General features: G+C 43.1%; 1 protein-coding gene across 1 annotated transcript; it reads right to left on the reverse strand.

Annotated features, from left to right (window-relative positions):
* Nucleotides 1–1362: 1362 nt before the first annotated feature.
* LOC117404473 (uncharacterized) lies at nt 1363–11492 on the reverse strand. The gene is made up of 8 exons (XM_059015286.1): nt 11416–11492; nt 10473–10667; nt 9175–9317; nt 8506–8616; nt 6012–6068; nt 4977–5138; nt 4078–4200; nt 1363–2732 (listed from the first exon to the last, which is right to left on the reverse strand). Exons 2-8 carry the CDS (start codon nt 10600–10602, stop codon nt 2688–2690), a joined length of 771 nt encoding a protein of 256 aa, XP_058871269.1. The 5' UTR covers nt 10603–10667; nt 11416–11492; the 3' UTR covers nt 1363–2687.
* Between the last annotated feature and the right edge of the window lie 2826 nt (nt 11493–14318).

Consider the following 14318-nt stretch of genomic DNA (forward strand, 5'->3'; position numbering starts at 1 on the left):
AAAGTTTTACCTCTGTCGTCTTTTTTTTTTTTTTTTTTTGTGACCGAAATATCAAGCGGCTAAGTTTGCCGTGCCTGTCGACAGTTTAAGCAAAGTCTACTTTCCAGGTGCAGCCGTGTTGTAGCAGTGCATACTGGGAGTTGTAGTTTTGTTGCAGACATTCCAATTCTAAACAGGCGAACAGCGAATTGAAAAACTCAAAATTCTGACAGTAAAGTTTTTAAGAGGAAACGGCAAAAACTTAAACAAGACGATATAGCTGTAAACCAGTTATTAATATAGAGGCACAGGCGAGCGAGAGGAAGCGGTAAGACATAGGTGTTGTTATTTTGACTGTTTATTTGTGTGTGTGTGTGTTTTTATGTGAAAATGGTTATATCAAAGTTGCAGTCCCACAAGACTTTTTGAGAGATCGAACGACCCTGTGAAGAGTTTCATCAGTAAGCGGTGGTTAATTAGTGTCATCTTCCGTTTCTGAGTATATAATTGAAATACCATTTTCCAGTGAAAATGTTTAGACTTAAGTTTGTGAGCTACACTGGATCGATATTCTAATCAGTTATCTTGAGATTCTAGCGAGCTCTACTCTAACGGTAACACAGGCACCGCCTTCTACCCCCAGATTATGACACCCCCAATAATTGAATAATAAAAGAGACGTTTTTCTGCAGGGTCAAGCTTTTTTTTTATTAAGGATACAGGCTTATGGTGCACAGCCAGCTGGCAGCATCCTTCTCTCAACTATTAGCTCATAGCTATTGCAAGATGCCTCACCATTATGATCTATCTCTTCTCTATCACTGCATGCTAAGCAGACCCCTATAAAAGTTTCTGCAGTAAATTTGCACAGTGATTTTGCAGTTTTCACATGCTTTTCCCATGGTCATGCATTTATCATAGTTTGCCCTGGTTTGCCATGCTTATAAATCTGCTATACCATACCTCTCTGGGCTTTACAATGCTTCCCTATGCTTTACCACCCCTCTCTGTGCTTTACAATGCTTGCCTATGCTTTACCACACCTCTCTGTGCTTTACAATGCTTCCCTATGCTTTACCACACCTCTCTGTGCTTTACAATGCTTGCCTATGCTTTACCACACCTCTCTGTGCTTTACAATGCTTCCCTATGCTTTACCATACCTCTCTGGGTTTTACAATGCTTGCCTATGCTTTACCACACCTCTCTGTGCTTTACAATGCTTCCCTATGCTTTACCAGACCTCTCTGTGCTTTACAATGCTTCCCTATGCTTTACCAGACCTCTCTGTGCTTTACAATGCTTCCCTATGCTTTACCATACCTCTCTGGGTTTCACAATGCTTCCCTATGTTTTACCACACCTCTCTGTGCTTTACAATGCTTCCCTATGCTTTACCAGACCTCTCTGTGCTTTACAATGCTTCCCTATGCTTTACCACACCTCTCTGGGTTTTACAATGCTTGCCTATGCTGTACCATGCTTTCACTATGTTTTGTTACACTATGCATTTGCTATGTTAGACTTTTATAAGAGTAGTCACCATAAAACAATCCTATGACAGAAATGTGCTAATTTTGTAGGGGGTCCTCCCAGTTATTAATGTAACAGTGGTCTTCCAAACCAGGGAAACACAGGGAGCATGCTAGGATCACACAAAATGCAAGTTTAATGCAAGAACTATGCAAGGGTGATTCAAATGACTTATTGCGTGCTCATGAGTTTATAATACTGACATCACTACACAGCTTGCTGTACGGTTGAATGGTAAAACGTTTGTCTTTGAACCGTAGTTCGTGGTTTGCTTCCAGTCCTCGCCTCTCCATTCAATTCAATGGGCTGAGATGCCAAGCTGTTACAATGCTCTTTTATCCCACGTGTAACTTCTACATGTCCTGCTGCAACTAGAACCATTTACACCTCTGCAAGGTTAATGTTTGATACAAAACAGCACTTTCCTCTACTGGGTCCATTAAGAGACCACACTTTATCAACTGGGGAGGCCACATCACCCACTGATATAAGAAAATGAATCTAACCTCATTTCAATATTGAAGACCTTGAGAAAGACTTGTTTCTTTTCTGATTTCTAAAAGCATTTTGAAAGGTAATGAAGAGCATCCACACTAATCCCAGGTTTTACAGGAAAGAGTTCTGAATATTGAGGGAACTGAATCTAGGCAGAAGAAATAGGGGTGACTTTAGTGAAGTCTTTAAATCGAAACAAGGTGATAACGTTAACCTAACCCAAATTCAAGCACAGCACAGAAACCAGGACCAGAGGACACACAGATTGAAATGAAGACGAGATAGACTTAGGACAGAGGGAAGGAGACACGTCTTCACACAGAGAGTGGTGAGGGGATGGAATGGGTTACCTAGCTATGATGTTGAGGCAGAATCACTGGGATCCTTCAAGATCCAACTTGACAAAGTTCTGAGATCAATCAGCTGCTGGGAACCGGACGAGCTCTGATAGGTTGAATGGCCTCCTCTCGTTAGTTAATTTCCTTCTGTAAATACTATAGGTACTGTATGTTTGAATACAATCATAATATTGTTTATGAATCATGATGATATATTTCACTCCACTGAATATACTAGTATAGGAGGTTATAATAAAAAATACATAGGAATTGGATATTTGTTTGTTCAGTTGTAGTCTCCATTGCCGCTGTCTTCTTAGGTTCAGCATTGGAGGAGGATGCTTAGCTCTCCGCTTGCTCAGAAGGTTGCTGGATAACAATCACGGGCTGTGAAGAAAGAATTGAATACAACATGAGCTTCAATTCTTTGTAACAAACAAAACAACGTCCCTGTGGAGCACCTCCATTCACTATATAAGTCTCAAATGTGCAGTTCTGAAAGAAACACATGATATCTAGTCCTACACTCTGTTTCCATGCCTTTAATTAAGGGAGTGGTCACCTGGAGAGTGCCCACCCCTTCACTGGCTTCTTTGCTGTCAATAACCAATCAGCTGCTTCTCCTATTGACTGCCATGCTTTCAGCCAGTAACCCGACCCAGAAGACACTGCTGAGGCAAAAACGAGTCTAGCAAACTGAGAACTTTCTTTAACCTGGTGTTCTGAAATGACAATACAACTTGGCTAAAACAGGTGTTTCTTTCAAAACTGCACATTTGAAACCTATATAATGAATGTATAGTGGAGTTTAAGATACCGGTGTCACAGGAAACTGGTAGATCGTGAAAAAAGTAGATCTCACCTTTACTGCGCTTGTGCAAGTTTCTGAAATTAAAGGGAGGGTTCACAGTGCCAGCTGGCATTTTCTGTGTGTGAACTTTAATCATTAAACACCCTGCGCGTCGCTGTTTTTTGTTTTAAGTTGGTTACCATGAAATTGTAAAATATAGAAAACTGTTTTAAACTTTTCAAATATTGTCCATATCTTTATTAAAAGGCTACATTTTACAAGAATCTTTTTTTTTTGTTTTTCTAATGTACTCCAGGCACAAACCACATTGTTTTAATAATAACACTTAATATGATAGACCGTTAAATTAATTAATAAAATAGTATTTCCTTTGTATCTATTATTGTCATTTAATCATAGTGGTTAATGTTAACTTACTACCCTGTTTACAAAGGGTGGAGGCAAAGTTACATTTCTGAATCCTGGGAACTGTGTGTTATATTTTGTAGTACAAATATTAAAATAAAATGAATAAATGCATTATTTTGCATATGTGACTAATCATGCATTTATTGTGAGATTTAATTTTAGGTGCAATTATATTTGTTAAATACAAAATATAAATATTTGAAGATCAAAACAGCCAGGAGCCTGCGCTCCCCTGACTGTGTGACTCCTCCTGCACACCACACGGCCGTGCCTTTACCAGGGGAGACCCTCGGGGACCCCTAAAATGAGCTGTTTTAAGATATTTTTTTTCAATGTGCAGCAATCAGAAACCCACTCATATGAATTTGAATATTTTGCTCATATTTAAAGAGGAGATGTTTATGTATTCAGAGATACTATGATATTTAGTAAGTTAGGGTTAGGGTTGGGGTTGGGGTACTATGATATTTAGTAAGTAAGGGATCAGAGTGTAGTAAACGGGATCACACTTACCATGCTCCTTGGGGCACCACAGCACTGGATTGCTTTACAGCAGTAGATAGCGATGGTTATGCCGGTTGCAACTTGCACAGCTAATGCAAAAAGCATCTCCATACCAATACAATCCTCAATCGTCTGTTGAGAAAAGAGAAAATAAACAAAGATATTATACAGAGCCCTGACATAAGAATTCCAATTTGAAAATCTTAATGAGGACACCGGTCAGGTTCAAATTAAATTGCCTTTTCGGTGATATCTCACAGTCACCCATAATATTAAAGTGATAATAATTGCATACATTTTCTATTTAGTGTAAAGGTTGCATTTTTCTTTATTCTTTTTGTTTTAAATTAGAGTGCTCAATTATTCTACCCCTGATTTTCTCCAAAATACATGAACCTGCACTCCCCTTACTGTATGACTCCCCCTGCACACCACGTGGCCGTGCCTTTACCAGGGGAGACCCTTGGGGACCCCTGTGCTCTCCTGACTGTGTGACCCCCCCTGCACACCATGCAGCCATGCCTTTACCAGGGGAGAGAATCAGGGACAAGGTTGCAGTTTTGAAAGGACTACAAACTAATTTGCTTCAGACTGTGAACTAAGTATTACTCTGTTATCATTTGACAGACAAAATAGGCTGAACTGCTCATTCAATGGAAAACAAGGTGTCGGGCAATTGGAGAGAATGGTTATCAAAAAGTTAGCAAGTTAATATAAAAATACTTTGACTGTAGTTCTTTTTAAATGTCTTAATATAAAAAAAATTATAAAAGTTCACAGTGTAAAATAAAGAGCTTGAAATGTTAAGTGGAAATTGTGACGTCGCCCTGCTGGTTAGTTTCGAGAGGGTTCAGCAGGCAATCGGGGCGAGACTTACACCAGCTATGATCAAATAATAGAACACTTACGTTATACTTATCACACAGTTTCAATTCTCTGCTGTATGTCTCATTCTCAAAGTGGAAATGGCAGTAAGAAAGACCGATTGGGTTTGACATCACAATGTATACTGATAATATAAAACCCATGAAAGTACATCCAAGGACTTCCATGCCAAGACATGCCTTGATCTGAAATGATACAAACAAGACTCAGTAAAATTCAAGCAGCTTTGAACCCATATGAACCCCATTGGATACAGTCCTCAGTGAAGGGGAGATACAGCAGTGGAGGTACTTCACACTTCACATCTTCCAACTTCTGATAGCTGCTTATCCAATTGCCTAAAGGGAGCTTGTAAGATTTTGTGAACCTGCCGTCATTAAACCTTTACACTAACAAAGTCAAATGTGCAGCACTGTGGAAACTCTGCTGGCAAAATCTAACAGCACCCTGCTGTGAGTGAGTGAGTGAGTGAGTGAGTGAGCTGTGCTGTGCTGTGCTGTGCCGAGCTGTGCTGTGCTGTGCTGAGCTGTGCCGAGCTGTGCTGTGCTGTGCTGTGCTGAGCTGTGCTGTGCTGAGCTGTGCTGTGCTGTGCTGTGTTGAGCTGTGCTGTGCTGTGCTGTGTTGAGCTGTGCTGTGCTGTGCTGTGCTGAGCTGTGCTGTGCTGTGCTGTGTTGAGCTGTGCTGTGCTGTGCTGTGTTGAGCTGTGCTGTGCTGTGCTGTGCTGTGCTGTGCTGTGTTGAGCTGTGCTGTGCTGTGCTGAGCTGTGCTGTGCTGTTTGTACCAGTTTGCAATTTTATAGTGAAGGCGATGCCAGCCTCTTTTGTTTTGTTTAAACCTTTTATTTTGGCCCTCATGCTCTGTTTATTTGTTCCTGTTGGTTTTTGTTAATTAAAGTGTGTTAATACAAATATCATAACAATCGTGATTCTGTTGAAAAAGATAATGCAGGAATACGTACCTGAAAGCAGAAAGTTAGGGAAAGTAATATGCTGTGTTTTAAACCCGACAGCCTGTTCAGTGACACTTTAATGTTAGACTGACATACAAATAAGACTTACTATAGGGAGACGAAGAGTTTTATCAGAAGCTATTGCCAAAGCCCCGGCGATCAGCACCTAAAGAGAAGAATGTCATCTGTAAATACATCTACAAAAACATCACAGGAGGAATAAAGGGACAGACATAATGATGCAGTATCTATAAAGAGGCATGTTATATATATACAGCCCTGTGAAGATGTAATGTAAAGCTGTGTTCAGACTTGGCTGACAAACCAAAGTGAGATCCCAGAGCAATCTGCCTGTCCACACTACCCCTCAGATCAGCCTGCCTGTCCACACTACCCCTCAGATCAGCCTGTCTGTCCACACTAACCCTCAGATCAGTCTGCCTGCCCACACTAACCCTCAGATCAGTCTGCCTGCCCACACTAAACCTCAGATCAGTCTGCCTGCCCACACTAACCCTCAGATCAGTCTGCCTGCCCACACTAACCCTCGGATCAGTCTGCCTGTCCACACTAACCCTCGGATCAGCCTGCCTGTCCACACTACCCCTCAGATCATCCTGCCCCTCCACACTACCCCTCAGATCAGCCTGCCTGTCCACACTACCCCTCAGACCATCCTGCCCCTCCACACTACCCCCCAGATCAGCCTGCCTGTCCACACTACCCCTCAGATCAGCCTGCCTGTCCACACTGCCCCTCAGATCAGCCTGCCTGTCCACACTACCCCTCAGATCATCCTGCCCCTCCACACTACCCCTCAGATCAGCCTGCCTGTCCACACTACCCCTCAGACCATCCTGCCCCTCCACACTACCCCTCAGACCATCCTGCCTGTCCACACTGCCCCTCAGATCAGCCTGCCTGTCCACACTACCCCTCAGATCATCCTGCCCCTCCACACTACCCCTCAGATCAGCCTGCCTGTCCACACTGCCCCTCAGATCAGCCTGCCTGTCCACACTACCCCTCAGATCATCCTGCCCCTCCACACTACCCCTCAGATCAGCCTGCCTGTCCACACTACCCCTCAGACCATCCTGCCTGTCCACACTACCCCTCAGACCATCCTGCCTGTCCACACTACCCCTCAGATCAGCCTGCCTGTCCACACTGATCCTCAGATCAGCCTGCCTGTCCACACTACCCCTCAGATCATCCTGCCCCTCCACACTACCCCTCAGATCAGCCTGCCTGTCCACACTGCCCCTCAGATCAGCCTGCCTGTCCACACTACCCCTCAGATCATCCTGCCCCTCCACACTACCCCTCAGATCAGCCTGCCTGTCCACACTACCCCTCAGATCATCCTGCCCCTCCACACTACCCCTCAGATCAGCCTGCCTGTCCACACTACCCCTCAGACCATCCTGCCCCTCCACACTACCCCTCAGACCATCCTGCCTGTCCACACTGCCCCTCAGATCAGCCTGCCTGTCCACACTACCCCTCAGATCATCCTGCCCCTCCACACTACCCCTCAGATCAGCCTGCCTGTCCACACTGCCCCTCAGATCAGCCTGCCTGTCCACACTACCCCTCAGATCATCCTGCCCCTCCACACTACCCCTCAGATCAGCCTGCCTGTCCACACTACCCCTCAGACCATCCTGCCTGTCCACACTACCCCTCAGACCATCCTGCCTGTCCACACTACCCCTCAGATCAGCCTGCCTGTCCACACTGATCCTCAGATCAGCCTGCCTGTCCACACTACCCCTCAGACCATCCTGCCTGTCCACACTACCCCTCAGATCAGCCTGCCTGTCCACACTGCCCCTCAGATCAGCCTGCCTGTCCACACTACCCCTCAGATCATCCTGCCCCTCCACACTACCCCTCAGATCAGCCTGCCTGTCCACACTACCCCTCAGACCATCCTGCCTGTCCACACTACCCCTCAGACCATCCTGCCTGTCCACACTACCCCTCAGATCAGCCTGCCTGTCCACACTGATCCTCAGATCAGCCTGCCTGTCCACACTGACCCTCAGATCAGTCTGAGACCAGCCCAACTCAGACCTGCGGGGAAGGGGAGGAGCACAGATCAGTTTCAAATCAGTTCAGGTCGGGACAGACAAACTGCTTCTATAATGGGTTGCCTTTCCAAAAACATCGTCCAAGCAGGTGCATTTTGTCTTCTTTTTTGGATTTCACTAAAGTAAAGGCCTGTCTGATTTAGTTCTTTATTTCACAATGAAATACAGGACTAAATACATATCAGACTATACTGTATGTTGAAGGTAGTACAGGACACTGGAGAACAGCACTGGACAGAAAAGGACAGTAGAGACAGCACAGGGCAGTAAGGACAGCACAGGGCAATAAGGACAGCACAGGGCAGTAGAGACAGCACAGGGCAGTAGAGACAGCACAGGGCAATAAGGACAGCACAGGGCAATAAGGACAGCACAGGGCAGTAGAGACAGCACAGGGCAGTAGAGACAGCACAGGGCACATCATTCTCCAACCTTCTCTTTAATTCCACAAATAAGTCTGATAACAAAATGAACTGAATAGCTAGAATTAGACAGAAAGACACTAACCAGAAATCCAGTTCCAATGTGAATCAATAGTACCACATGGTGTTCGTCATACTGCGCCAACATAATGGCAATGCATCCAAAATGAAACAGGCAAAACATGATCTGAGCTACCTGGAAACCACAAAGAAAACTGAGAATTACAATGGGTGTAGCAAACAAAACTTATACCAGAAAGCAAAATAGTAGCAGGCATATATAATGAATGGATGTGCACAGCAGAGAGCATTCTTGGAACTGTTGTGTCTCTCTGGAGATTCATGGAACTGTTGTGTCTCTCTGGAGATTCATGGAACTGTTGTGTCTCTCTGGAGATTCATGGAACTTTGTGTCTCTCTGGAGATTCATTGAACTGTTGTGTCTCTCTGGAGATTCATGGAACTGTTGTGTCTCTCTGGAGATTCATGGAACTGTTGTGTCTCTCTGGAGATTCATGGAACTGTTGTGTCTCTCTGGAGATTCATGGAACTGTTGTGTCTCTCTGGAGATTCATGGAACTGTTGTGTCTCTCTGGAGATTCATGGAACTGTTGTGTCTCTCTGGAGATTCATGGAACTGTTGTGTCTCTCTGGAGATTCATGGAACTGTTGTGTCTCTCTGGAGATTCATGGAACTGTTGTGTCTCTCTGGAGATTCATGGAACTGTTGTGTCTCTCTGGAGATTCCACTCACCCCCAGAGATCCAGGATGTCCTTCTGTGAACTTTTGGATTCGGTTTTGGGCCTTCTCAAAGCGGATGGCGACAGCAGGCCCTTCTTGCCTCACACTGGGGCTGAGGGGGGCGGAGGGCTGAGTGTCTTGGGGCTGATCCATCGCTGTGCTGGGAATGAACACAGTTAATATTGTTTGAAGTATTCATCTCAAAGGACGGTAATACACATGTAGGCTTCATGCTAAACACAACAATATGGGGGTTGTTTAATACAGTGTTCTCTCGCTATAATGCTGGCCTCGGTGGACACACAATACCAGCATTATAATCGAAGAGCACACACATCTAACTAAAATACAAAATAAAATAACTCCCTCTGTATAATGTACATATGGTGAAGCAAAAACGTAACTTTCCGTGAATTAACCATGACTAAAGTAACATGTAATCAACGCTATTTTTTACACAAAAAAATAGGTAACATTCCCACTCGTGGTTCGTTTTAATAAGCAGTTTTTAAACTATAAATAGTCTGGTTGAGTTCGAAGCGACAGACAAGCAAACCAAGTGCGAGAAGGAGAGCGGGTCGGGAGAGGGGAAGAGGGGACAGGCTCGCCCCAGGTTCGGCTGCCGGAGCGGGGCTGAAGCGAAGGGAGAGACAGAAACGGAAGTTACACTGAGAAGTTGTTTACAGTTTGAACACCGGTAACTGTATTTACTGTAGAAATATTGCATGAATCACCAGCATAGGGAATTGGGGGACATGCTGTAGGAGCGTTATATCCGAGGCGCGTTATAACAGAGAGCCTTATAGCAAGGGAGCACTGTACATCTGTTTACCATTTCAGTTCATCCTCAGGGACAAAGCGTGTGTGGGTGTGGGGTGGAGCAAATCAGAACAACAAAACTCAGACAAATAGCCACTAGGGTTTGGAGAACTAACCATTTTCACTATTATTATTATTATTATTATTATTATTATTATTATTATTAAATGAATAATGTACACCATACAGTGCATACAACCTCAAGCCTGCAGTCCATTGTTGTTTGTTTTGGTAGAGCTCTTGTTTTGTGTGTACGTGTAGAACAGAATTCATTTTAAAAAGCTGGTGTCTGACAACTGGACGGTTGCAGTGTTGTTTACTACAGGGTCGTGTGCAATCTTACTATCGGTGAGAAGTCCCTACTGACAGATAATGAGACTGTTAAAAAGTGTAAAAACTGAGTCCCACTCTCCCCCTAGCAATACCCTGATCCTGCAGTAACAGAGACAGACATCTACAGTGAAAGATAGTATCGAACATTCTCAACTTACCGATAGTCCACTTTCCTAGTTTTTCTTGAAGTTTGTCTGCTGTTTTATCTTGTGCTCTGTGAGCCTCTGCTTCTCTTTGCAGAGTTCTTGCAGGAAACGTCGAAGTACAAGCTTTGGTGTCCGGTTTCATTGTTGTTAACTCTTGGGGTGCTAGCACTGAAGCTGAATATTGAACCGAATCTATTTAGCCTAGAACTAAGAAGAATGAAGGGAGACTTGACTAAAGTGTTTAAAATCTTAAAAGGAGTTGACATAGTTAGCCTGAAACAATACTTTAAGCGCAGCACAGAAACCAGGACCAGAAGACACACAGCTGGAAATTAAGTGGAGATAGACTCAGGACAGAGGGAAGGAGACACTTGTTCACACAGAGTGGGAGGGGATGGAATGGGCTACCTAGTCATGTTGCTGATGCTGAATCACTGGGATCCTTAAAGACTCAATTGAGTTTGCAGATCAGTCAGCTACTAGGATGGGCTGATAGGCCTCCTCTTGTTCTTAAATGTTTTTATGTTTTCTTACATATCATTGCTTAACCTAATGTCACACTCCACATGTTTCTGTTCTTTTTCACTCTTCCCCTCTTCTTTCCCTTTGTTTCTTTCAATCTTTCTATTTCTTTACTCATTCCTTCCTTTGTCCTTTCTTTTACTCTTTCCTATTTCCCTGTTTCATTGACTTTCTTTCACTTGTTCACTTTTTCTCTTTCTATTATTGTGTAAAAGAACTGAATTTGAAATAATGAAGCAGAATTTGAATATCATAGTCAAAAAAATTGTTTTATTCTTTGAGAACTAGAATAATTTAACGTTTAAAGATAATAATTATAATATTATATGTTACATTTACATTTCCCTTCATAATTACAAATTCAGAGAGTTTACACAACAATTCTTAATAATGGAAAACTACTCGTGTTGAATTTTAGTGCAAAGCTACATACCCACACGTGAACTGGAGCTCTGCGTTGAAGAGGAAGGTGTCAATATTGTTGCGTTTCAAAAGTCTGCCACTAGGTGTCAGAAAAATCACAACAATCACTCTGCTGCGCACCTACAAGACTGAAAGCAATCAAAACTTCAGAGAAAAATAACACAGGATAAACTAACACATGTAACAAATGTATGCAAATAAAATTTCCTTAGAATGAAAAGTAGCAGTAAAGATTTCATATAACTAAATTCCAGCAGCTGTTGAAAGGATATTCTCTAATTATATATACAGCTCTGGAAAAAATTAAGAGACCACTGCAAAATTACCGTTTTCTCTGGTTTTACTATTTATAGGTATGTGTTTGGGTAAAATGAACATTTTTGTTTATTCTATAAACTACTGATAACATTTCTCCCAAATTCCAAATAAAAATATTGTCATTTAGAGCATTTATTTCCAGAAAATGACAACTGGTCAAAATAACAAAAAAGATGCAGTGTTGTCAGACCTCGAATAATGCAAAGAAAATAAGTTCATATTCATTTTTAAACAACACAATACTAATGTTTTAACTTAGGAAGAGTTCAGAAATCAATATTTGGTGGAATAGCCCTGATTTTCAAGCACAGCTTTCATGCGTCTTGGCATGCTCTCCACCAGTCTTTCACATTGATGTTGGGTGACTTTATGCCACTCCTGGCACAAAAATTCAAGCAGCTCGGCTTTGTTTGATGGCTTGTGACCATCCATCTTCCTCTTGATCACATTCCAGAGGTTTTCAATGGCGTTCAGGTCTGGAGATTGGGCTGGCCATGACAGGGTCTTGATCTGGTAGTCCTCCATCCACACCTTGATTGACCTGGCTGTGTGGCATGGAGCATTGTCCTGCTGGAAAAACCAAACCTCAGAGTTGGGGAACATTGTCAGAGCAAAAGGAAGCAAGTTTTCTTCCTATATATATACAGTACTGTGCAAAAGTTTTAGGCAGGTGTGAAAAAATGCTGTAAAGTAAGAATGCTTTCAAAAATAGACATGTTAATAGATTATATTTATCAATTAACTAAATGCAAAGTGAGTGAACAGAAGAAAAATCTACATCAAATCCATATTTGGTGTGACCACCCTTTGCCTTCAAAACAGCATCAATTCTTCTAGGTACACTTGCACACAGTTTTTGAAGGAACTCGGCAGGTAGGTTGGCCCAAACATCTTGGAGAACTAACCACAGTTCTTCTGTGGATTTAGGCAGCCTCAGTTGCTTCTCTCTCTTCATGTAATCCCAGACAGACTGGATGATGTTGAGATCAGGGCTCTGTGGGGGCCATACCATCACTTCCAGGACTCCTTGTTCTTCTTTACGCTGAAGATGAGTCAAAATTTGAAATATTTGGCTGTAGCAGAAGGCAGTTTGTTCGCCGAAGGGCTGGAGAGCGGTACACGAATGAGTGTCTGCAGGCAACAGTGATGCATGGTGGAGGTTCCTTGTAAGTTTGGGGCTGCATTTCTGCAAATGGAGTTGGGGATTTGGTCAGACTTAATGGTCTCCTCAATGCTGAGAAGTACAGGCAGATACTTATCCATCATGCAATACCATCAGGGAGGCATCTGATTGGCCCCAAATTTATTCTGCAGCATGACAATGACCCCAAACATACAGCGAAAGTCATTAAGAACTATCTTCAGCGTAAAGAAGAACAAGGAGTCCTGGAAGCGATGGTATGGCCCCCACAGAGCCCTGATCTCAACATCATCGAGTCTGTCTGGGATTACATGAAGAGAGGGAAGCAACTGAGGCTGCCTAAATCCACAGAAGAACTGTGGTTAGTTCTCCAAGATGTTTGGGCCAACCTACCTGCCGAGTTCCTTCAAAAACTGTGTGCAAGTGTACCTAGAAGAATTGATGCTGTTTTGAAGGCAAAGGGTGGTCACACCAAATATAGATTTGATGTAGATTTTTCTTCAGTTCACTCACTTTGCATTTTGTTAATTGATAAATATAAACTATTAACATGTCTATTTTTGAAAGCATTCTTACTTTACAGCATTTTTTCACACCTGCCTAAAACTTTTGCACAGTACTGTATATATATATATATATATATATATATATATATATATATATATATATATATATATCTGATACGTTCTACACATGGGCGCTGTCACGGGTGACCCCGAACCAACTGTTATATGTAATAAGACATTGGATCCCTTCGCATGGAGGGTCTCAGTGGCTAGAGTTCACGGTTCCTTGATTGAGTCAGATTCAGTTGTATTAAGTTTGTCCACTGATGATGCGGAGGAAAACAAATGCTGGGTGCCTGCTGACATGAACAACAGTGAGTTCTGGCCCCCCACTGTGTTCTGGATGGATGGCATACCCCCTAAGGTGTCTCCGTGCGAGCAGAAGGAGATGCGTGATAAAAACATGTACAGGTCCAGAATGCTTGTGAGAGGCACAGAGTTAGCCCTGGTTCATGAAATGAGAAGTGATTCTCTTGTTGTGTGTGACTGTGACAGATGCAGAGGTGAATCACCCCGGACTGGGCCCAAGCCATGTCCAGCCTGCAGTCATTTAGTGAAACATTGTCGAATCTTGTTTGAATGTGATGATTCCGAGGGGCTTTCTTTCTCTCATTTGAATGTAAATCCCTGAGATGTAAAAAGAGTTGAGTGTATGGATTGTGAGAGCGGTCACCTGGTAAAATGGGCACATCTAGGTAAATTAGAATGTGAGGAAGGTGTCCCTATTAAGCGTGTACAAGTGTCTTGTAGGTATAAAGTCAAGACCATGGCGACCCACACCTGTGATGCCAAACGCTGGATAAAAGGACCGGTGGTGGTTTTCGCTGAGCCAACTCGGGATGAACCCAGAACAGAAATGGAGTCCTGCTGGGAACGAGCTGAAGCCTT

The sequence above is a fragment of the Acipenser ruthenus genome, chromosome 50 (assembly GCF_902713425.1).
Source record: "Acipenser ruthenus chromosome 50, fAciRut3.2 maternal haplotype, whole genome shotgun sequence".
In the NCBI taxonomy this organism is placed as follows: Eukaryota; Metazoa; Chordata; class Actinopteri; order Acipenseriformes; family Acipenseridae; genus Acipenser; species Acipenser ruthenus.